At 41.2% G+C, this 26255-nt stretch overlaps 1 protein-coding gene across 9 annotated transcripts in view; it reads right to left on the bottom strand.

Annotated features, from left to right (window-relative positions):
- LOC139612544 (intermembrane lipid transfer protein VPS13B-like) overlaps window positions 1-26255 on the bottom strand; it is a 325396-nt gene that overhangs the window by 244648 nt on the left and 54493 nt on the right. For all 9 annotated transcript variants that reach the window (XR_011686577.1, XR_011686578.1, XM_071468183.1 and 6 more), the window contains exons 14-17: window positions 25045-25214; window positions 22881-23075; window positions 19020-19144; window positions 2363-2547 (exon numbers count right to left, since the gene is read on the bottom strand). Coding sequence is in view for 7 of the 9 variants with exons in the window: in XM_071468183.1 (XP_071324284.1) it covers window positions 2363-2547; window positions 19020-19144; window positions 22881-23075; window positions 25045-25214 (675 nt within the window). In the remaining 2 variants the exon portion in view is untranslated. The remainder of the gene's footprint in view (window positions 1-2362; window positions 2548-19019; window positions 19145-22880; window positions 23076-25044; window positions 25215-26255) is intronic.

Genomic DNA, 26255 nt, shown 5'->3' with positions numbered 1-26255 from the left:
AAGGACACTTACCATCTGTGTTATCAGCTAGACCTCAATATGAAACACCTTCCACTATTGAAAGGCTGTGTAACATCAAAAGGATAGAATAGAGGAGGAATTCCAAAAGGAATGAAAAAAGCACATGTTCAAAGCAAACAGCTTTTATTTGCCATGTTCAGCGTGTCAGAGCGTATGTCAGCTCTGCCCTGGCAATGGCTTGATGACTGCTGGCTAGTGACACAAGAACGAGCACAGAACTTAAATCAGGATGCAGATCTGAATCTTGTTATGAAAGACCCAGCACTTTTACCGAAAACAGTTGCAGCCAGTCAGCCTGCAAGTCACAATAGGGGACAAATGCAGCCACTGCTAAGACTACAAAACTTTTGCCACACAAAAGTAAGTGGCACAGTGAGAGCAGTTTACCAGTACAGTCTTTGTATTTGACATTAGACAGGTTTAAAGAATATAAAGCTTTTCATCAGGTGTTATGACAATGAGGTCTTTGTAGAAATCCCACCAGGTTTGTCTTAGTTAAGAAAACAACTCAGAGCAAAGCAGGGCAGAGGAGTGAGTGGGAAAACAGGTAGCTAGCAGAGAACAGCAGCAATGCCCCACAATGAAGTTACAGTGTGGACACAACCACAACACCCACAGGAACCAAAACTATTAAGATAGGTTGCACTGGGTGTGAGGCAGATGCTCTACAGCAAACACAGTCAACAACAGTTCACAATGTGTAACTCTGCCAACTTTTCTGCTTTATTTTCTTGCATCTCCTCTTTTTCCATTTCTCCTCCACAATTAAGCTGTCACACCAAGGACTGAGAGGGCCTGGGACAGCTAAGATCTTCCTTAAAGCCTGTGAGTGTCACAGTTTCAAAAGCAGATACAGCACTAGACATCTTCTTTATACCATAGGAATTATTGCTGCACATCATCTATTCCCCTTCACTCTTCTGCATTCTAAACTGGAACTCTTTCCCCCACTGCTCTTTTTCTAACCTGCCAGCACATGAACCAGATGTGCAAATGTTTCTCTATGTTGCTAGTCAAGCCCCATTCCAAGAGAAAAGCAGAGTGAGGGGAGAGGAATATTTGACTTCACTCCACGGGAGACCAGTTTCATAAATTTTGGCGGCTACACAACGGTGAAAAAGGTAGCTTGGCTGGCTTGGCTGAGGGAGAATGTTGACGGCATACCAAACAACGTGATCCTAATGAGTTGGAAAATCCCTGGCCCTCCAGAGGACTGTCCAGATGCTACCGTCATGAGAAACGCTACTGTTTTATTGAATTCAGGCTCGCCTCCTTTTCTTTAACAAGGGGCAAAATTTATTATTTGACCATTAAGGCATCCTAGGTGACATGAAGCATAAAACCGTTTCAGAGTTAATTTGCCCTAGGCTGCAGGGCCGGTACCCCACACCGGGCACAAGACAAGTTGATCTTTATGCAAAAGTATCTCACGGGAATGTGTATATTTGGAGACCTTAGGTTTTGGATGTCTGCTTGCACCCCTGCATAGGGTCAGTAAGATAAGAGCAAGCTGGGAAGCCCACTGACTACTATCAGGTTGACTTGTTTGGGCAAACGATAATACCGTACATGATGTGCTGAGCCCTGAGAAAGCTTTTCACAAGAGGGTCAAATCACTTTGGCTCTAGCCACTTCCATATATCTCTGTTGACATTGTACTGGTACCAAGAAACAAGCTTCAGTTCATATAGAACTAAATAAATAAAGAGCAGCAAATACAGTTTATGAGAAAAAGGAGATTTCAATAAATCTACTATGATGAACGCATTAACATCTAATGTAATAGTTTAAAAGAGACCAGATGAGCAAAGTGATGTAGTTTGGTCTTTGTTCTTTCACTATTCATGAGCCGTTAAAATACACATTAATCTTCTGTGTGGGTATTTTCTTATTTTGCCAAGTGGCTGAGTTGCCATTGAAGAATTATAATTGCTACCCTCCAATAACAACTGCATTATGAAAACAACTGAAAAAATACCAAGAGCCTGTTGCAATGCAAAGCAATTACAAACACATGCCCCTGGAAAAACAGCCTCTGTTTCTCCATTGCCCTGCTCAGACCTGGCATCAACATCCGTCTCAGGTGTTCCAATCACAAGTGAACAGCTCTAAGTGCAGGTGTACTTGAATGCTCTGAATATGTGGGGAAATGATCAAGTCACACACTGTCTTCTGTCTCACTATTGTTTGGATTTGTTGTAAGACAGCAGAAAAAGACCCAGATTATTAACATGGATAGGTACATGAAATTCATGAAAATAGATCTCTGTGTAAAAGGATTTGTTGTCAAAGAACAGGCATGCACAGTTAACTGCATGTGGTTTATGTATAAGTTGTTTACCTGGAGCTTTGTACACCTCATTGAGCAGACTTTCGCTGAGTGTCAGTGGGGCTCCATTGGTCATGCTGTGGGTCCAACTCTGACAGATTGCTTGAAGCAAGAGTGTCTGGGGCCTTGTGGCCTGTACAGTGAAATGGGGAAGCTCAAAAATACACTCTGTGGTGGGGACCAAAGACCTTTTGCTCCTGGAAGAAAGGGACAAGAGAGGAAGAAAGAAGTGGTTAGGTAAAGGCTAGTGCATAGAGACACAGAGTCAGGGTACAGTGACAATAATAAATGAAAGAATGGAGAGTCGCACGTAAGTGCTAACATACACTGAATGAAACAGACACCAGTGGAAACAAATGGTTCACAACTTCCACGAATCCATCAATATCACATCGCAATATAAAACAGCTCATCGATAGCAGGAATGGCCAAATAGGTAGAACTACATTCCAACAGCAAATTGAAGAAGTACCAAGTGCAAGCCAAGCTTTCCTTAGTTACTTGGCAGGTAGGCGTAGCTTGCCTCTTTGCCACCGACCCTTCTCTCCCCTCCATCCAAACTGTGATGATGATTTATGTGAAGATATGTACAGCCCAGAAACCTGACCCTGAAAAGAATCTCTACGCATTTGACATTTCATCTGTCTCCAAGAGTGTGGAGGGAGAGTTTGTGTGAGTGTGTGTGTATGACAAGCTGATGAGTTGAGCGTTCAGGGGGATGAGGTAACAGCACAGTCAGATGTGAGTCCTCCAGGCCCCTGTCCATCAGAACCTCAGTGGACCATGCTCTCATCTATCATCTGACTACACACACAGACACACACACACACACACACACACACACAGACACACACACACTTTTTTCATTTGCTCTTTAATTCCTCCTTTCTTTTGAAACATATTCAAACACACTTCTCTCACACCTCTGATACCACACAGACAAACATCTTGACACACATTCACTGCCCCTGAAATCCCTTTTTCTATCCAGTCTGTGCAGGATCCTCGGTCCTTAAGGTCCTGTCCATGACATCAGCTACAGCAGAAGGAGGGAATCCCCAACACATATACACACCCCAGCAAAAGGCATGGCATTATACACAGTATTGAGTGTGATGGAGCACTTGTCATCGCCATGACTACTGATCTCTTTTCTTTAAATCTCTCTCTCTCTCTCTCTCTCTCTCTCTGCATCCACAGGAAAAACACCCAGGGAGCCTGAACTAAACACTGCAAAACAAGTCTGTTTGGTTCCACCTCCATGTTCCACTTCTGTATTTCTCTCTGCTCTGCTGAGAGATTGACAGCGCTTTTTTTGGAGGGAGAGCCATATGCTCACTTCGCTACATACTGTAATGGAAGCAAAAAGGGACTGCCCTGTGAGTGGTACTTTCGATGAAAATAGAACCGTGACTAATTCCAGGGATGGCTGCAGCGTGTCAGGAACTAGCATCACAGTTCATTTAATCACACATCCATTTCGGTCTGGTCCCAGTTCAGAGTGTGGGATATGTCACGGGGTCTTTCCCTCTGCTCAGCAGCTCTGCAATCGTTTAACTCCTCTGCTTCCCTCTTCTCTGCATGTCTCTTTATCTTTCCCTTTCTTCTGCTCCTGGGTGGTTCGGTAGGGTGACATGAGCTGTTAGCTGCTCACAGGCAGGTCCAGAGTTCTTAACTGCCTGTGCTCTCTAGGGGGACTAGTATGAGAGACAGCAAGAGAGGGTTTGATAAAGAGAGAGTACAGAAAAAACAAAGGCAGTGAGAGAGAGAAAGAAACTCCAAACCTGACAGGGTCAATGAGTTTACCTTGATAGCACACATTTTGAATTCCCTGGCAACATGTGGTGCATTTGGCACCATGGTGAACCATGCAATGTCATGCTTCTCGCCTATTAAAATTACTACTGTTGCATGCTATACAGCAAGACATCAATCAAACTGTTTTTCAAGTGTGTTTTTGTGCGTTCATATGCCTGCATGCCCATGTGTGCGCGTACACTTAGCTAGATATCACTGCTGAACAAAAGAAAGTGAAGGGGACCCAGCAACAACAATGTCCCCACATGCAGAGCAAATGTGCCGGCAAAGCCACTTCAATGGGAGGACTGGCAAGGGATGAAAGTTTGTTGGCTTATTCGAATGTTTATAGCGTTTCAGGGGAGCTGTCACGTGCATGTGGTCGTCTAAAACTTTAATTATGCACCTGTTTTTATTATATTATGCCCAATTCTTTGTGAGCAGCAACTTGAATCCTGGAGCTAAATGAGAAACAGAAACTCTCATTAGGCTGTTTTGGGAATGCTGGATGTGAGGACAGCCAGACACTCATCGGATTTCATTAAGTATATGGCACAGTCAGTGTTTCTTGCTGCAACATGGTAAACATCTTTCTGGCAGGCAGTTCTTTCACTGTTACCAACAGTCTTTGAAGGAAATAAGTGTCCAGGAGGTAACAAAAGCAGTACTAATACCTGTAGCATCAACAGCAGTAAGAAATGACACTATAGCATGTATCTTCGAACTTGAAAAACATATGCATGCATCTAACAAAATGCAATTTACTGTTACAGTGTAGATTCCATATTAGAAACGGAGTCTGTAGCCTGGGGAGCAAAACTCATTAAAGCATACTTCTACTCTTATAAAGTGGAGACCCACCAGAATTGGGCCCACAATCCATTTGGATCCTGACTCATAATTTAAAAAATCAGAGCCTTGGCTTGAACTTTGGTGCCTCATTGAATAGGCTGTCTGTGACCTCACAGTAGTCCTTTAAGTCAATAACTTTTTTTTATTAAAATACAGAGGCCACCAGGAATATGTTAAGAGGAAATCAAAATTAGTCAAGAGTTATGAAAAATTAGGTGTTTCAATTTCAGCGGATGAAATATGCTTTCCTCTGGTGTATTTCAACAACATTAGGCCTCATTTCCTGACCTGTCCCCTGTTGGTGCCGTGACTGAGTGACGAAGAACTAGACCGGGGCTCGGACAGGCCAGTTGGCGGACTTGCTGACTGCTTGGCTAGGTAACTGGCTGACAGGCTGGCACAGTCTTTCTGTCCAGTGTCGCTGTCAAAATCAGGCAAAACAGGGCATAGTGTTGTGCAGAGGGCAATGAGTCAGAGTCATGAGCACCATAACAGCTGTGGTGCTCTTTGCCTTGTCTGCTTCCTCTGTGTACATGCTTAAATGTGGACATAAAGCAGGGACAGCAAATTATTTTTAGTCATTAAAATGAATGAGTGAAATTTACAAGAGAGGAGACTTAACAGAGAGCCCACACAAAATATTTTTTGTAACTTTCAAACATGGCTCAGAGCCATTTAGTGATATGTTATACCATTACTAGCATAAGGTATCACTTCTTAAGTCTAACCTTCCATTTAAACAGCCTCTGGGTAATCCCATATCTGTACCAAACCCTTTTCACATCATTATAGCTGATATCCATTTGGGCCATTGGTTCTCAGGCTAATCAGCTTCCCGGTCTGGTCTGACTGTGGTCACGACTATATTTAGAGGAATACAGCTGGGGCTCCAGCTAAACAGCTGTGATTGCTGCTTTACAGAGGCCACACACATGCACATACATGAACATAGACAGGAGACACACACAAGCACACATACAGGAGGTAACAAAAAGCAGTACAAGCATGCACAAAAGTGTACATACTTGTACAGACACAAATGAATAAATGTTGCCAAATATGCACATATACTTGCATACCAACACATTGCTGTCACACAAGCACACATGTATACACACCTGTACACGCATATGAACAAACCAGTAACAGCAGGTTGGTCAGCCAGAGCACGATCAACAGCAGTAATGAGGCCAGGGCTGACAAGGCGCCTGCTGATCTAACAACCTGCAACTGAAATAATTATAAAACTGGCAGCCAATGCTAAAGCCTGAAAAGACTGTGTTCTGTAAATGTGAGAGGTACAAACTGAGCAAAAAAGGGAAGCCAGAGAAAAAGAGAACAAGAAAAATATAATCAAACCTTGCAGAAAACATGAAAAAGAATGAGGGAAAACAGGGAGCAAAGGCAAGAGAAGAAAAGAGACTGCAAACTTGCAGGTCATATGTTATTACCAGGTAAAATAATATCTCACATGGGGAGTCTCACTAAAAATCCATTTGGAAAAATTCCAGTACAAACTCAAGGAGAGCAGAACTGGTAAGCTGCTGCTTTGTACTTCAACTGACAAAATTAAATGCAGCCTAATTAAATAAGACTGGTTGGGGTGTAAGTCTCTGTGTATATGCAATTAGGTGGAGGCATGCTGCACAGATGTAGATGTCCAGCAATGTGCTGAAATTAGAATATGTTGGCATTAATGCAGATCTTCTGACAGGGGACATTACTGAGAAAGAATTGCATTAAGCCAAGCTATGAAATTATAACACCTAAACTGCAGGTTCAAATGAGGTCAGCAAATCCTCTTTTGGCTTGACCTCAAGAGCAGGGCCAACCCTATAAATGTGAATGTTCGTGACTGACTGACTGATTGACTGACTGATAGAATTGTGTGATCAAGTTACACCATTAGTCGGTTGGCCGAGTGTTGCCGTTTCCCCACCGGTCACTGCTCTGACAAAATGAATTGGCACAAACAGTTTCTATTAGGGGAGTGTCTACAGACTGCGGCGTTGCCAACTTGACGTATTTGTTGCTAGAGTTAGAGACACATAAAAAAAGCATCTTGTGACACATCTCGCGATTTTTTGGACAAACCATAGCTACTTTCCATAGAAGAGAGTCACCAGCAGGGGTTAAAGCAGGCCGGAACAATCTGGAATGGAGTTCCAGCACCTTCGATTAAGTGGTAAATAAATCTGTCTAAATAGAGAGCGACACACACGCACACGCACACACAGGCAGGAGGAAAGCCCCTCCTAGCAGATCATCATACAAGGCAATGGTCCTTTTAAATTCAACAATAAACAACATTATAAATTCATGAGGTAATTATAAAGAACAGCTCTACATGTGATTAGAAAAGAGCAAAGGAGCAGAATCGCTTGTTGACTGACAGAGAAATGTGCTTCTGGTGTGACCAGGCTACTGCTCAAGGCCTGAAACCAGCTGACACTTGGCAGAATACAAATATGACATGATGATGTCAGTTGTTTGCCGTGGTTCCACAACAGTTTTGAACTACATCCTCAACTTCACACATTGACTATATGCAGTCCAGCCATATACTAGGTTTTGACCTAGACTTGGTTTTTTAAGATCAGCATCTTGCCGTGATTGAAGGAAAACTGCCAAGAGTAGCTAATCCTAAAGGTTTACACAGTGTCCCAGAATGCAAGCTTGGAACCTGTGCAGTTTCCACAATGTTCACTTTTGTCATTACTCATATCCTGTACAGTACCAAAAAACTGTTCTCTCACTCTTTCCAAAATACAGTGACACAGACAACTGTAGTGCTGGGAAATCAGTAGGAGATGTGGAGCAAGGTGTCTGGTCCATCAATGGACCACAGAGAAAGAGGAGGCACACTCACACAAAAATCCATTCCCGAACCCAGGTGGATCGGGTCTGCAATGGGAACTAAACAGAAAATTGCAGCCGCCTGCCATTAGCTGGAGCTGCAGCCCCTTTCTCCCTCCCCTAATGCCCGAATATTGTAAATAAACAAGATGGAAAGCAGGACAGAGGACATCTTGTAAAAAACACTGGCAGTGTTTTGGTCTAGAAAATGAAAATAAATGTATATGTAGGCTGTGTTAGAATAAACTGGCATATAACACATGGCTGGAGCAGTGAGTAGCCATATTCAGCCCAGGCGTTTGGACGTTAATCTGCAAGGTAAGAGGACTGCTGGTGCTAGCATTGCTAACATTAGCCACACCTGGCAAACCAATATCACATTGTTAACCACAGACGCAGTGATCCCAATTAAATTGTGCTCAATGTTGACTGTTTTCTGACTTTTTATTATTCTAAAATAAGCAGTCCAAATTTAACTTTCTGTTTAATCAGCAGGAAGATTAGTCATTAGGATATCCCTATTCAAGACAGTAGAAAAGACAAAAAAGTCAATAAAATCAATTCAATTTTGACCCTCCTCACATTGTGTTACTTTCTCTTGACTTTAACTAATCTGAGTCTATTTACAAAGTCTACAGCAACACCAATTCATTATGGGATGACATATTTGTCTAATAGATACAACAGATAGCCACTGTGTGGAGACCAGTGATAAGTTATCTGAGGTTTCTACAAATCATTCACTGTCACACCCAACCTTAAGTGACCAACACAAACATTCTCAACTCAAAAAATTAACAAAATCCCCTACTGCTATTGTTTTCCCGCTTTTAGAACTTATTTGGAGGGAATCATTTTGAAAATGGAGGAAAGGGAAGACTGACAGTTTGTACCTTCAGTATTTTTTTTCTCCTTATGGTGGACAGACTGATTTGAAGTGTTGCAGAAATCCCCATCTCTCCAAGCCAAGGTCACTGACCCCTTTTGAAAATAACCAGAGTGAATTATGGGCTGCTCTCAAGTCCCTTCTTTTATCCTACTACAAAAGCCTCACTACAGTGTCTCGCAAAGCCTCCAAATGAACATTATAAATCATGCAAGAACTTCACACTGAACAATAACTCGGGGGATGGGAAAACTTGTCATTTTACCACCTGGATGTCAATTGGGGTAAAAAAAAAAAAAAAATACTGCCATAGAAAATCAAAGCAAAAAAAACAAAAAATTACAAACTAAAGAACATGATGAAAAATGATGGAGAAGAAAAAGACATGCACCTATAACTAATCCATTACATGTCTATGTTCGTCTCATTTGTTTCATTGAATGCACATGGTCTATATCATTGGCTTGATGTGACATGTACTAACTGGAGCAGCAGCTGGGCCTCTGATATAGAACATTCAGTCAATGCTGGTGTCAGCAGCAGCCATAAATGACTCACAGCAATTATTACAACTTGGCTCCAGCCTCTTGAATTTGACTGAACTCTGAAAGTGCCACTTGAGCAAGTTAGAAGAAAAGTGATCAATAAAAAGGATTTTCCAAATTTCAGTTATATTAAAGCAACCTTTCCTGCTCACAGTGAGATTACAGATGACCATTTATGAGTGACAGTACTTTGAAAAATCAATACACAGTTTACAATGAGCATTTCTTGTTCTGTAAAAGCATCATAGTAACTGGTGGGCATCTTTTATTGATGCAACATATACCATCTGACTCATTAAATTCTTTTTTCTTTTATACCTTCAGATACTGTGTTATCATTACTGCCAATGGCACCCTCCTCACTTTGGTTTTCCTTATGTAAATCCAGTCTCATGTTGATTTTTCACTGTGATTCTGCTGGCGCAATTCAATGATTACAAATCTGTTTTACCTCCCAAACACAATCTGCAATGACATCCACTCTCAAACCAAACCTAACTCTAAGTCTCTGTGCTGGAGCTGGGAGTGAGTTAGAGGGTGGCAGGGACTGCATTCGTAGCCAAAGCTCAGAGTTTTGTGGTTCCCCAGGGTCAAAGGTGTTCCATGTGTGCATTTCTCAGTCATCAGTCCTGAACAGTCCAAACTCCTCATAGAGAGAAACACTTCACTCACACACTCAGTCCCCCTCTTCTTCCCATCTGGAGCAACCCTGACCCAAAACACACATATGTGCACAACTTCACACATGCACAGACACGCACACACTCACATACTCACACATGGAGATCCATTCTCAGGAGAGGGCTTCATTACACAGGGATTACTAAAAGAAATGTTTTAATCAAGTTGTGCAGACAGCTGCAGACTGGAAGGCGAGAAAATGGCAATGACGTGGTTCATCAGGCGTTAAAGGAAAACGCATCAAGAGGCCTGTGTATGTATGTGTGTGTATAGTGGTGTGTCTGTGTGTGCATGTAGCTTCCTGCCTCTGTCCAACATGTCCAGCTGTGGAGAACATGCGGTTCCTTATAAGGACAAACAGAGATAGGAGATCTCTGTCCAGAGACTACAGACCTAATGTCACATTTATACTTTCAGACTTTGCTGTAGGCTTTTGTATGCCCTGTTGTCCTCAACGGAAGCACCGGCTGTCCGTTATTTTCATCCAGATTAGTTGTCCTCAGAATTATTCTCCCAAGGCCTTTGACCTTCACGCAGATGGTCATTGAAAGTAAGAACACAGACTCCTGTGAGTTTTCATTTCCCTGAAGTTGCCTGGTAAAATAAAGCTTTGATTTTTTTTTTTATCATGGTGACAACAATGTTTCCTATACCTCATTACTAACTGCAGATTTTTACTTAAGCAGTGAAAACTGGATGGGCTTGTGTCTGAGAAGTGATGGACCAGTACTGAAGCCTGGTGGGGCGGAGAGCACGGTGGAATGCACACCACAGTAGATGATAATCCACTCAGAGCTGATAATCCATCTACCCTTCCCTATTTCCCACTGTTTTCCTTCCCTCAAGCTTCAGTGCCTAAGATGACTAATTCAGGCATTAATGGAGTCTTTCAGTCAACTGAAAACATCTACAGCTGCTTGTGAATCCACTGTCTTGACTTGGCCAGTCCATTCAAATACATCTTAAGGTACAGTTTAACTTCAAAAGATATTCTTGGATTGCAAAAATATTGCCTCTTGAAAACATTACAGCCTATAACATACACTTTAGGGCTGAGTTAAAACCCATGTTGATTTAAGCTACCAAATGACAGTTGTAATCATAAGGGCAAGTACACAGCTTCTGCAGCAAAGTGACTATGACTTCTGTAGCACTGAGCAGTTAAATGCTAAAAGAAAGGCTTGGAAGCTTCCATCAGAACTTAGATGTCAATCATGAGAGCATAAGGGTTGCATTCACTGATGCCATTTCCTTATTATGAGGCTCCTCAATACGTCCATTGATCTCTGTCAGCCATAAAACCAAATAAAACTGTCTGACACCAGATGTAGAGGAAAAAAATCTTTACCACAAAGTTGGCCACAATACTGTGCCACATAAAATATGATGTTTTACCTTGCAGCTCACAGTCCTTTGCACTCCTGTGCTTCAATGGGAAAAGTGGAACAATATTACATCATATGCCATTCCAGGTTTTAAATATACACCTGTTAATACATAAATCCTACTTGTTGCAGTGTGTCTACATCCATTCAGTTTAATCATGTGAAAACTTTTTTTTTCTGTAAACATAACCATTTCTCTCAAGAATAGTGAACAGCCTAGATCATGCCTTGCCCTGTTCAACAAAATGAATACACTGCTGCTCTTATGGCCACTGAACCACAATTCAAAGCTGAGCATGACCACAGCAACCACACAATGATTTAAGGTCATTCAATTATCTTTCACTGTAACAGCTCTCAGAAACTTTAACCCAAGCATCACAGACCTGGTGGATAAGACCCTGATGAGTAATACAAGTGATTACTTCATTATAAAATCAACACAAATCAAAGTTTGGTTAAAGGGCAACAAGTGATGCAGAGTCTGTGTGTGACATCATTCACAAGATCTGTCATATGTCATATACATGTACACTCTGAGCATAGAAATGAACTTTTCCATTCAACAGCCACTCCCAAATCAGTTTGCGGCAGCCAAAATCATTATACCAGTTCAACTTGTTGACGATACTGCCGGCCAAAATGGCTGTTAGACAAATGGAACAGCCGCAGTCAATGTTCTCACCAATGAACGCTGTTCATGTACATTTGGTAAATTTGACTTAGATCTCTGTGGCTCACTACTGAAGGACACAGAAAGCATTTGTCCTCCGGTTCTTGGCTGTGCTTGGAGACACAGACCAGGAGCAGTTTGCTATGACTAACTATGAACGGGAGTAATGAGGCATTACAATCACACCAGAAGCCTCATGCCTCAGATGCCTAAAGAAGCATTCATAAATCACAAGAGTCTAGACTACTGGTCCAGACATGGTAATGGACTTCTAAACTTCACATAAAAAATCCTACAGGTGGTGCTAAAAACTGAACTAACCATTGACGATGTAATAGAGTTAGACCAATAATTAGATATCAAGGGAAAACCAACATTCTTTTCTATTCAGAAACATTCACAAGGCAAGTCAGCTTTTCGTGGCTATATAACATGCACCTGTAATGCCACATGCTTTAAAAAATTATCCCTCAGAAATAGCTGAGTGTGGAACAGGGGCTGCTAAAAACGCCACATAAAAGCTGGCGTGGGGCTAAATTATGGCCTGCAATGCAACGAGCCACACTGGACTGCTGCTGGTTTGTTGGTGAGCCCCAGCTTTGGCCAAGGCTGTCAGGTGGCCCTGCATAACGAATATAATATGGTGTGAGTCCATGTGTGCGTGTGTCTGAGTGAGAGAGTGAGGTTCGGTGTTTGGGAGATCAATGCAGGTTGCACTGCTACCATCCCCTCTCTACTGCCACCTCCTTCCCTCTCCTTGCCTTTCTGCAGGCACTGATTTTATCTGGGATAACAGTTTAACAGCCAGACCAGTTGAGGCTCTCTGTAGAGTCCCTGTGGAGTTAGTGGCCCCATACATTGCCTTTCATTAAGGTTAAGTACAACCTGATGCATCTCAGCTGCACTTTAATTCACTGGGAAACAAAGTTCATTTCTGAGGATTTAGTTTTTTTTTTGCTAACCAAATGACTAATTGGCTAGTTCGAGTATACTAAGAGGAGAAGTGCATACATTTTATTTATTATATATAATATATTATATATATTTTCTTCAGAAATATCCAATATTTGAAATATCTCAGAATCTACAGGTAGAATTGGTACAAAATTTGGTACCGATATCTATGTTGCCCAGACTTCTTCGGTGCACTAAAACAACAGTTGTCAGTGGCTGCACAGTGCAACTTCCTGTGTAGGCTAAAGTGGCAAAGAATGGATTTTCCTTGATAACTGCCGTTTCAACCAGCTGTGAAAATATGAAGTTTATTAACAATTTACATCATATATGATTGGTGCATAGACTTGCATACTCGCTAATACTCAGTCCAGTAGACTCTAGATCTAAGGTGGCCTTACAATAGGATTTTGGGGAATATCACTAAAGAAGGCTGCTTCAGTCACCCTTGTCTGCACAACCTGGAAATCTATTGCCTATATTTTGGTTTGAGAGATTTTTTTTGCACAAGGCCAGAGTCTGCAATTGTTCTGAAACAATGACCTTTTCTTAAAATTTCATTTTGCTTAAAACCTGAGGAAACACAGACATTTCGGTCTAACTGAATACATCCAAGTTCTCACACACATTACCAAATGCCCAGTAAAAGCCAAGGCTGGCAGGAAGAAGATGTCAAGGCAGTGTACTTTCCCTAGCGAAGGCCCCTTGTTGCCCACTGTGAGAGGCAGGAGCCTTTGTGGTGAGACTGAGGGAAACATGAGCTATAGTATACACTGTGGGCCAACTCATCAGGAGAGGTGCTGGGTCTTCACAGACGCCCAGTGCCTCTCCAAATCCCCCATGATCACCTGGCAGTCATAAAAGCTCGCTTAAGCACACACAGTGACAGAAATGTTTGTGTATGTGTATGTGTGTGTGTGTGTGTGTGTGTGTGTGTGTGTGTGTGTGTGTGTGTGTGTGTGTGTGTGTGTGAGTAAGAGAGGGAGGGCGGAGAGGGTGGGGGGCAGAGGAGAGGGATGCAAAATGTGTGTGTATGAGATCACCTTCTGTACTTGCCTACTCCAAGCCCTTCTCTTCTGTCAGTCACAATACTCTTTTAATTGAGTCCAGAGTGAAACAAATCTAAGGCTACCTTTTATACTGGTAATGGAAAAGCTGATCCAGGAATCTACTTAACAGAACTACTGAAGACTGACAAAGCAACTGGAGACCACTCTTTTTCTCAGACCATTCTCTCACTTCTCTCTCCTGCACCTTCACTAAGGCGTCCCACTTTCTTTCATATCTCTTTAAAACTTCAAAAAAATTGTCCAGCTCTGCTCAGAGAACAGAACATCTTGGAAAGGGGTGTTGTTGGAGTTACATCAGCACTAAGAAGCAGTCCCAAAACAAACATCAGTACAGTCAAATTAAATGCTACCACCTGGTGGAGTTCATCTTTTGGCTGCTCCAATGACCCAGTATGTCACTCTCAGGCTCAGCTTTCAGCTTTAGGAGAGGAACTATCTGTCTGATTATATGTCTGTCATACAACGGTGTATCAAATGTAATCTGTAATACACTTGTGTTGTGAGTTCTACATGGAATCCCATAGCTCAAACACACTCAGAATAAAGTCAATTGAAAGATCTCAGCCTCTCAATTCACTTGAGGGTCATCCACATCCATACAGACAACTTAACTGTGGGAGCTAACCTCAGCAGTGTACCAGGAGATAAATCAATTTCTTATTTTTCACTCATTACCATTGCTGGTTGACACAGAGGCCACTCTATTTCTCTCTTATATTTCTCATAGCCATTGTCTCTGCTTCTGTCAAACCTGCTCATCATCATTCTTCCAAGGTTAAACTGTCAGGTTGTGTTAATTAGATTTTGACTGTAGTAACACACAGGTCAGGAAGCAAGACAGCCACACCTCCTGCTTAGACAGAAAGGGTCAAATATGAGTCACTTCAAGTCTGAAATGACAGGTTCACAACTCATAAACCTGCACAATACAAAGAGTCCCATGATCATTTACAGGAAAGAGACTGACAGTGAAACAAACAGGCAACTGTAAGAGGTGGTTCTAACCTGTCCAAGAGTTGGAAACGAATTCAAGTTGGGGATGAGGAAAAGGAGATCAAGTGGAAATGATCCTGTTAAATGTGGGTATAACATGCTCACCTATTTTGAGAACATCATCATGTAGTCTAACAACAATCACACCAAGCTAAATCATACTGTTACTGGACATGTGCATATTGTATTCCATCAAAGGCCTGCTTACAACAAAGAATAACAGAGCACTTCCTCAATGTGTCAAGGTGACTCTGAGAGAGGTTGGGTGTGTTATTTCTAAGGACTGGTCCGGGCTGGAAGAAAAGCCACAGGAGGGCACTGATCTGGAATGTTCTCTGGAGACACATGTAGTGATTGTCAGAAAGAAAAACAACATCCTTTTGACATCTGAACCCACTATAAGAGGCAGGTAGAGCAGAGCAAGGGGGGACTGGAGATCAAACAAGCAGCTAGACATCTCTTATTGGGAGCAGAGAGCACAGGGAAGCACGCTCTGTCTACAGACACACTCACATACCACTCTGCATTAAGGTTTTGTGATTCCCTAAGCAGCCAGCTAACCACTGTACAGTAGATACAATGTTTGCTTGGAGAAGAAGCCAGAAAAAGCCAAAACCATCTGCGGCTCTTAGACTCACATCTAAACTACTGGGTGGAAGTCAATTCTGATCCACTCCTTCATCTATCCTCCCATTTATCATTTTCCCAAGCATTTTTCTCTGTCTTTTTACACTTTTCCCCATCATACTCTCATCCTCTCTACTTATCTTCCATTCTCTCATCTATTCTGCTCCTCCTCCTGTCCCCTTTCTCTTGCCTCCATTCTGTCTACAATTACTGAAGCTGTCTGAAATCTCCACGTAGGGTTGCTTATTTGTGTAGTTCCTTTCCTTTTCTATTTCCCCTTGTTCTCGTCCATTTTCTTTGTATTTTCATAGCTTCAATATTCAAAAGCTATATAGCTATTTCATGTCATCTCTGGTTGTCCAAATCCTTAATTTGTCAACAGTTCCACCTCCAAGCTCCTATCTTGTCATGTCTTCAGCTCCTAACCTCTCTTCCCCTGTCTAGGGGACATCCCCAATGACTCATCCTCTGTCTGGTACAAGGACAGGGATATGGCAATATGTTTTTTTCATCTCCCTAGACATCATTGTCTTATTTTCCCCTCCTTGTGTTTCAAACCATCTGAGAAATTGTTGCAGTTGCTACCCGATGACGCTGTCTTTCTGTTTTCCCCACTGACCGCTGAAGAAATGGCTCATCTATCACTTTAAATGATGTACTGGCCACAAGAGTCTGCAATCGTCTACATAAAGTACAATGAACTGGCCTGACAACACACATGCAGAGACACAATAACAAACACTTGGATACAGACATGCCTAACATACATATAAACACTCCCAAGCACCCATACACACTGAAGGTACACACCTTAACCCTTCTTGAATCATTTCATCCATGTTTGCCTCCCTGAATTTGGCACACATCTGGTACTGGGTTTAATTGTTGGGTGATTGATACCAATAATGCTTTCTAGAGGTTCTTCTAAAATGTAGAACATCCCTTCATTTATTGTAGTTGATTTAGTCCCTTTAGCCTTCACACAGCAAAAAGAATACAATGACATTCCATTTGCGTTTGTGTCTTCTAGGACTGTGTTGACTGTAATCACCTTGTCCTGCAAGTTAGACACAACATGACACAACACCATACCTGAATCGAACAAAATAGGTACTGTACTCAGCCTATAGTGCTTTTCTGCACAGCAAGGCTGTAAGATACGTATACTGTGGCCCTGACTGTGTTAAATATCATTTTCATTCTTGGAGAGGAGGTGGGGGTAGTGGTCGGACACAGATACATTGGAGTCTACCTCAACAACAGACTGGACTACAAATGCAACATAGAGGCTTTCCACAAGAAGGGACTCTACTTCTTGAGGGTGCAGAAGCCTAACCCTAACCCTTTAATGTGTGCAGCAAGATGTTGAAGATCTTTTGTTGTCTGTTGTGACCAGTGCAATATTATTTACTGCTGTCTGCTGGGGCAGCAGCATCAGAGCAAGTGACAGCAACAAACTGAACATATTGATCAGGAAGACTGGCTCTGTGCTGGGGACTTCTCTGGGACACCTGGAGCTGTGTGTGGAGAGGAGGATGCCACAAAAACTCCTGAACATCATTGAGAACATCTTGCATCCCCTCAGCGACCTGCTGGTCAAACAGCGGAGCACTTTAAGTAAGAGACTTCTTCAGCTCCACTGTGACAAGGAATGCTACAGAAACTCATTCCTGTCAGCTGCCGTCATTGTACAGTGATCCTCCTCTGTGCCGGGAGAAGAGACTCCTCTGACAGTAAAGTAACAGATTTCTCCCCTTATTTATCTTCTTTTACACACACACACACACACACACACACACACACACACACACACCACTTTATTAGGTACACCTTGCTAATACCGGGTTGGACCCCTTTTACCTTCAGAACTGCCTTAATTCTTCATGGCATAGATTCAACAAGCTGCTGAAAACATTCCTCAGAGATTTTGGTCCATATTGACATGACAGCATCACACAGTTGCTGCAGATTTGTTGGCTGCACATCCATGATGCAAATCTCCCGTTCCACCACCACCCAAAGGTGCTCTATTGGATTGAGATCTGCTGACTGTGGAGGCCATTTGAGTACAGAAACCAGTTTGAGATGATCTGAACTTTGTCACATGGTGTGTTATCCTGCTGGAAGCAGCATCAGAAGATGGTACACTGTGGTCATAAAGGGATGGACATGGTCAGCAACAATACTCAGGTAGGTTATGGCTTTTAAACGATGCTCAGTTGGTACAAAGGGGCCCAAAGTGTGCAAAGAAAATATCCCCCACACCATTACACCACCACCACCTGCCTGAACTATTGATACAAGGCGGGAAGGTTCCATACTCTCATGTTGTTGACCTCTGACCCTACCATCCGAATGTCGCAGCAGAAATCAAGACTCGTCAGACCAGGCAACATTTTTCCAGTCTTCTGTCCAGTTTTTGTTGAGCCTGTGTGATGTAGCTTCAGTTTCCTGTTCTCAGCTGACAGGAGTGGTCCCCGGTGTGGTCTTCTGCTGCTGTAGCTCATCTGCTTCAAGGTTTGACGTGTTGTGCTTTCAGAGATGCTTTTCTTACACTTTGCTTATAACGAGTGGTTATCTGAGTGACTGTTGTCTTCCTATCAGCTCGAAGCAGTCTGGCCATTCTCCTGTGACCTCTGACGTCAACAAGACATTTTCTCCCAGAGAACTGCTGCTGGATATTTTCTCTTTTTCAGACTATTCTCTGTAAACCCTGGAGATGGTTCTTAGAGAAAATCCCAGTAGATCAGCAGTTTCTGAAATACTCTGACCAGCCTGTCTGACACAAACAACCATGCCACGTTCAAAGTCACTTAAATAACTTTTCTTCCCCGTTCTGATGCTCGGTTTGAACTTCAGCAGGTCGTCTTGACCATGTCTACATGCTGAAATGTACTGAGTTGCTCATTAGATATTTGTGTTAACTAGCAGTTGAACAGGTGTACCTGATAAAGTAGCCGGTGAGTGTGTGTGTGTGTGTGTTTGTGTGTGTGTGTGTGTGTATAACACCCCACCTTGTACTTATCTACAGTGTATTATAGTATACAGTATATTATATTAGTATTATACTGTATATACCAATATTATATTAGTATATATTATATTACCCCAATTGTGCAGTATATATTCAGCATAGCTATGGGGCTATCCTTAGCTTCTATTCTCTTTTTCTATTATCTATTTTTATTTTTCTATTTTACAATTCATTTAGTATTAAGTTTCATAAACAGACTAAATAGACTACAATTACAGTAACTGTTTAATCTAATCCTTTCAGTTCACAAAGAGGACTCCACCCGCCTCCACGCCTGCTCAAATTTCCATCCATAATTCAAGTATTACAAACTCACCAGTATGCAGGCATCTGAATCTGCTTTCCGTAGAGTGCAGTGCTAAAGGAGGGGATGATGGGGATGAGAGGCAGGAAACCCCCTGTGCTGTCCTGGCATGTCAAGCCTGCCTGAAACCCAAACACCTGGAAAGAAGGGCAGAGAGGGAAGACAGAGGAGAAAAAAGCTAGAAATTCAGCATTTATATATCAAACAATTTACTTGATAAACATGAAAAAAAAGCTCTCACTGAACTCACACTGTTTCTGAAAAGAAAACACCGAAAATACAAGCCCACACAGCCGTGCCTGTTGTGTGGTTTCCTGCTGGTTGTGTGCTGGTTGTGTTTTTCTGTTTTCTTCATCTGAGCTGTCACAGGCCCTGGCTCTAACAGAAAAAGACTAAACCATCTTATCTAAGGGTGGGCAGGACACCAGTTTTACCACAACACGGCTGGTAATACCACCCTTACTGTGATAAACGCACACACAAATACACGTGGCTTCTCTGACACGCAGGATGTTTTTTTCCTAAGAACTTCAGCTCTGTTGTCTCCTCTAGTTATCTCTCCTAAGGGGGGTGCGGGTTATTTGATCTCCTCCTCCTATGAAAATTATTTGTAACTCATGTTACAAACGTTTGCACTAGAGCATGCAGCAAATATTACAACCTGAAGTTGTATTGTTCTAGTTCAATAATCGTGTGTGTAGGATGATTAATATTATTTTTCAACTTTATTTGAACTCTAAGTGTTTCAATCATGAGGGCCAGAATTTGGCCTCCTTGTGTTCAACAGTCATTTGCGTAACTTTCCTCGTGTGGGTTAATATGTAAAAGGTTATGTCAGCTTTCAGTTTCTTCAAAGATGTAAATTCTTGTAAGAGTGATGTAATTCCCAGTTTGGCCAGTGTAGGTGTTGTATGTCAGCTCACAAATGACGTAGCATCTTTATGAGATTAAAAAAAATTATATGAAAATAAAACTACAAAATAATAAAACATAAAACAGCAGCATAAAAAAATAGCATTTTTTCCCCAATAATCTTTATTGCTGAGATTCAGGTTGCTCAGCAATATGGTTCACTCACAGCTCAAAACAACAGAATGGCTGTTACTACTAACTCTGAAAATGAATCACATTACATTTACTAATTAACCTACATTATGGGGCTGGCTACTCCTCCCAAAACACATGTAGGCCAGACCTATACCTTATTTTCATTCCTATTTTGAGCCAATAAACACATATTTTTTGTCTTTCCTAACTTGTGTTCTTACATTGCAATGGAGGGGAAAGAGGTAGAGGCTTTGAATTTTGTAATACTGTGATATAACACAGTCATCGTAAAAAAAATAACAAAATACAGTGATACAAATTTTAGGTCATAATATCCACCCTACTTATCGTCCTTCTTTACTGTACAAACAGCTGTCAGTCCATCTTACAGTTTGGGAGCAAATATTGAACCCCCTGTATACTGTATACACATTAGATAACTACAGACAGCTGTCCTGTAATAGAATGTAAAGGTATAACTAATTACATGGCAGAAGTGACATGACCACTGCAGTGTGATTTAATGATTACACATATTACTCGTCTTGAACACATTCTGTGCGCTTGTGTGTACTGAATTTACATTTTCAGAATAACTTTGACATTTTCTATAAATGAGTGCACAAACATACAGTAGTAATATAAAAGTACAGTTCTTGCAATCAACAGCACAGTCACAACATGTTTCAAATGGATCAGATTGATGAGGTCCAGATTATTGAATTCTATATTGAAGTAAGATGATAATGGCTGGGCTCAGCTTTCCAACATGCAACTGCTGTATATGCACAGATCACTTGAAGTCATTCAATTCCCGCAAGCGAAGGTGTACCAACCACTTTGTTGTGCACATGGCCCAAAACTTTGGACAAAATTAAAACGGTACTTCATTTATAATAGGACAAGTGGTCTGTAGATGTAATATTACACATCGCAGTAGTGTATCAAGTGGACCTGTATGATCGCCACAAGCAGATATAGTAAAAAAACACACAAAACTGGGACCATTCAGCCACAGACTGATTCACAGCAGCTTCCTCGGAGAGACTAGATTTCAATTTTTATTCTCTCACCAGCCTGACGTGATTAGTTATTCAAATAGAGCAAGTTCTCAATCATAATGGATCTATTTACTTTGTGGCCTCCTTGTTAAGCAAACAGACTGACTTTCGAGAGCCAGAGTTCTTGTCTACAACCATGGAAAAGTAAGACAATGGATAACTGCTACTCACTAGACAGACACCGAAGCTCCGACAACTAGTGTCAGTAAAACACAGATTAAGATAAGCCTTAGTTTACAGCCATTTAAAATCACTTCCTAAATTGGGTGAATTGCGGCCTGAATGGCCTTCACCCTGTCAGGAGATCCCTCTGCCAAAATCCAGAGGTAGAATTAGTACCTTGGCAGATACAGATGCTGATCGGATGATTGGCCAGAATGATCCTTGGCTGCTGAGCAACTGACTGTTAACCCTACAGTGACCCTGTGATAAGGACTACGAGCATGACATCCAGCAAACATCTTGTCTTAAAGAAAGCACACCCTGGCCATACCAGGCCAGAGTGAGCAAACCCAAATTACTCCAGAACTATTATCCAGGCTTCCTAAAAGGTGGATTAGCTGCCTTGATTGTTCTATATGTACTCCATTGGACATCTGGGTCTTCAAGTAAAAATAAATATAAAGCTTATAACCTCTTTAATTCTAGTTTATAGGTAAATCTGAAAGGCAAAGTGAGTGAGAAAAACACATTTTACTGCACAATGTAACCATCAGGTATGGCTTCAACTTTACTTGAAATTATTATATGATTAATCAAATAGTGTGCATGTAAACAATTCATGGAACCGCTATGTACACAAAAAGATAAGACACATTCAGAGGACCTTACATGATAATTTCTAAATGCTTTGCCATGAACACATGCTATGTGCAGAAGGGTGTTAAAGAATACACTTAACTTGTTGTCTGAAGAACCAAAACATTTTGTCTTAGGCTCCAGTTTGAAAAGTAACTCTCATTAACAACAAAGTTTATCTTCTGAGCTTCACACTACCAAAGTCAAAAGTATACAACCAACACAGGAGCATCCCATCCATTTTGTGGGTGAAAACCATGAAGTAGACCAGAGATGGACTGGTTTTCATCAGGAAGCTAAGTGCTGAGATTTTTATGACCAGGTGAAAAGAGGTCATCAAGGTCATTAAAAGGTTCATTAGGGTTGTTTCAGGGTGGACTGAAGACTGTGGCCACGCAGCTGACCCATTGAGTTTGGGCTTTAGTGCATGAAAATCATACTGTACAAATTAGTGGTGAGTATTTTGTGTTAACTTAGGCAGATGAAAGATAAAATGACAAGTGTAAAACAAATAGAAAGAAACAAAACAGGAAGAAAGCTGTGATAATTAAGATATCAAAGGAGAGGCAAAAGGGTGCTGGAGTATAATTAGATTTACTTAGTGTATGGCTTTTTGTGTATGGTTTTTTAATATGAAAGCCAAATCAGCAAAAGTGATACAAACCCAAGATGTGAAGGTTTAAACAATCCAGAACATCTGCTCTTCTTCACTTCTTTTGGTTGCAACTGACATTTCATTTAATGGAGTTAAGATCTTTTAGGAAAAGTCAGGCAAAGACAGAAATTAACTCATTTAGCAGCACACTGACGAAGTTGATTAGAAATATTATTAAATGGCAAGAAATTACCAGTGTCATTTGCCATATGTCCCACTTTTGTGTCATGTCTACAGAAAGACAAGTGGGATTTACAAATGTGAAAAAAGGGATGTTTTCAGTACTACAGCAAAGAACATTGTCCTGCTCACCTTGAGGTAGAGGTGTGCATAGCAGTGATGTAGCAGGTTGTCAGAGGGCTGGTTGAGACTGCTGACGGTATTGACCAGTTCTGGAGCATACATGGGCACTGAGTGTTCAACATTCACCTTCTCCACCTTGAACTGCACAGCAGGTAGAGGACGCACTGGCTGAAACACTGGCACACTAACTGGCCCTGGTGCAGCCTGGAGGATGAAAAGAGCAGGTGAAAATGGCTTTAAAACAAGACAACATATCACACAAATTGCTCTTGTTCAACTCAGAATGTCCACATCAGTCTTCCTCATAAGTCCTTAGGCCACCACTCTCTCACAAGTTTAAATTTTAAAGGGGACCCATTAGCCTAATTTCCAGCTCTATATATTTATTCTGGGACACCAGTGGGATAGGTTTGCCTAATTCAAAGGTGAAAAAAAGTCAAACTACCTGTTTTACCTCAATTAAGCTCAGGCCTAACTTAAAAGCCCACTTTCTCCTAATTGGCCGAACATCCAGAGGCACTTATGAGCAATGCCTCATCCTATCATTCAAATCAAATCTGTAAAACTAACTAACAAGTTACTAAAACTACGTGAAAGAACATAATTGCCTGAAATGGCAACTTCTTAAATCCATTTGTACATGTTTGAGCCAGAACCTGATCCGGAATATCAGAGACTTCTCTGTTCAGTAAATTCCTATTACCTACTTATTGTGTGACATAACAGTGGATTTTCAATGACAATCTGTAAATAAATTTTTTTTCTATATATTTCCCTGTAAAAGTTGCCGACTGAATTGGAAAATGTCTGCCGTCAGTTAACCAAGGCTAACAGTGCTAGTAAAAGGTTATTCTGGTGTTGCTATAACTATATAGTAAGCCTGCATCGAGTACATTAAATGCCTATAATACTACTCTATTAGTATTAGTAAATATTAATTGCCTATAATACGTTTGGGAGAATAAGCTGTTCTTGGAGTGGATAAGCGTGTACAGAAAGAAGGAGGAAAAAAACCCACCAAAAGCCAGAGTTCAGAGCAGTCTGATGCCTCAGCTTTTCTCTCACAGAGATTATTTTACATATGTTTACTCATTTGAAACTTTTAACATGTTTAATATGGACATCAAACAATGTAACATTATATACATGACAGAAAATAAGGAAAAGCACAATAATAGATCCCCTTTCATTCAATCTCAACTCTGTGTGATTTATATAATGGTGTATTATGGCTGCATTTAATGTTTCAACTTTATCTTTTCACTATAGTCCTATAGTCAGGAAATAGTCAGAGATATACAAAATCAAGTGAAATGAACTAAAATAACGACAGAATGCAACAAAATCTGATTTTTTTTCCTTCACTACAAGAAAGAAGAATGTGGTTATTCTCCATTTTAAAGGTGCAGTGAGCACCTAATATCATTTATTCTCCTCCATAAGAATCTTGGCAATCCATATTTGTCAAAATCAAAGCTACCTGCTGATCTGCTACCTATTCAGATAAGTGTATAGAAGCTTCTGTGTCAATAGCTGCAGTGTGCACTCTCTGGTATGCATTACATTTACAGACGTCTTGCAATGTAGCCAGAAGCGTTTGACCAACTGGTGCACATATCATTCTTTCTACATTTTGTATTCTAGATTTTCACACAAGGAGCTTTTTGTAAGTGTTGCTATTGCTACACAGCCAACATTAGCATTAACAGCTTATCAGTGTAGAAAAAAAGTTGCAAGTTCAAGATCAAACATTTTTCCTTTAATCGCCAAGAGCCATCTCCAGCGTCTCCAGCACTGGAAAGCAACCCTACTGTTTTACTTGTATTTCTATTTACCTATCACTGCTTTTCTTCTACGTAAGTTAGCATGCTAACCAGCTAGCCCCGGCCGAGGGTCTCTTCTCTTTGCAATACCATGTCACTGTAGTGTCCAGCCTATCTTAAAGAAGTAACACTGTTCAGAGGATGTATTCTAGCCTCCTGTCTTATAAATGCAACAATGGCTGAATCTCTTGGCAAGACTGTTAATACTAATGTTGGCTACACAGCAATAGAAAAACTTCTCAATTCTCAGTCATGATACATTTATAACCCTTCAAGGGGAGGTTCCCAAAAAAGATTAGGGCGAGAATTGGAGGATGTTATTTTGAACAAAGCATGCCAGTGTACACTACCTTGTGCCCCATGATGACAGGCATTAGTGCTTGAAGGAGGTTGAACTCTGCCATGGAGACAGTGACTGAGACTTGGAGCAGTGTGAGACAAGTGAGTCTGGTTGGGATGAATTCCTCCAAACTTGATATCTCTTCTGAAGTAGCTGGACCATGGCTCTCCTGAATCACTTCTACAACGATAATGACAGAACAAAAATAATTAAAATTACCACCTCGTGGTTGGATGCCTCCACCAACGAGTCAAGCTGCACGAAATATATCACAATCTCCCTTCTGTCCCTGAGTTACAGCGCTGAATAATGGCCAGAAGTATTTTTGCTGAACATTATGATGTCACAATGAGGATGACCTTTGACCACCCAATTAAATTTAAATGGATTCCCTTGAGTCATTACTGAGATATTGTATTCACGACAATGGGATAGATGGATGGACAGACAATCCAAAAACATAATGCTTCTGACCTCGGCTGTCGCTGGCATAAAAATGCTATCTTTGGAACAAATATAACATATTGTAAAGGTGCATGAAATGCAGAGGGTAAACTATAAGATTCATCATAATACTAAAAAAACAAATTATTTTCCTTTGTTTTAAACAAGTGAATCCAAACACAAGTATGCGACCTGTGGTGTATTATTTGAAATAAAGTGAGGGAGTGGGAAAGGCAAAAGGCATTTGGATTTGAAAACTAAAGATTGTTTTACAGAGAAAGAGGTTAGCTGTAAAGCACACCAATTTCTTTGAGTGGGCGCCTCTCCTCTGTGCCTGCAGCAATAAAACAATAAAAAGGTCTTTTCCAACAAAAACCACCACCTCATACACAAATAAAATAAACAAGCACTATAAAAGTACTGGCATGTCCAAGAGATATTCATTACAGTGGCTGTTTCCCAGTAGCTTTGTTTTTGAACTCTCTCATAAAACCACTCATTCAATCAATAACCAGAAGCATCCGGAAAGGCAGAAAATGTAGCGGACCAAGGCGACATGGAATAGAGGCTAGCAAGGTCAGCGCTTGCAAAACTAAGGAGTGACCAAAGCAATGAACCACTAAACCATGTCAGGGACCGAGTTGGACCAAAACCTGAGCCCTTTATTACTGAACGGCCATGGCTCTGGTCCCAGGACAAGGCTTGTTTCAGTTCAGTAAATGTTCAGTTGGGCTACATTCCCAGCTCTAAGGTGGGCTGTGAACCTGATCCCAAAGC

The sequence above is a fragment of the Trachinotus anak genome, unplaced genomic scaffold, assembly GCF_046630095.1.
Source record: "Trachinotus anak isolate AG129_WGS33_773 ecotype Australia unplaced genomic scaffold, CSIRO_AGI_Tana_v1 ptg000032l, whole genome shotgun sequence".
Taxonomy (NCBI): Eukaryota; Metazoa; Chordata; class Actinopteri; order Carangiformes; family Carangidae; genus Trachinotus; species Trachinotus anak.
This window is presented reverse-complemented; position numbering and strand designations above follow the sequence as displayed.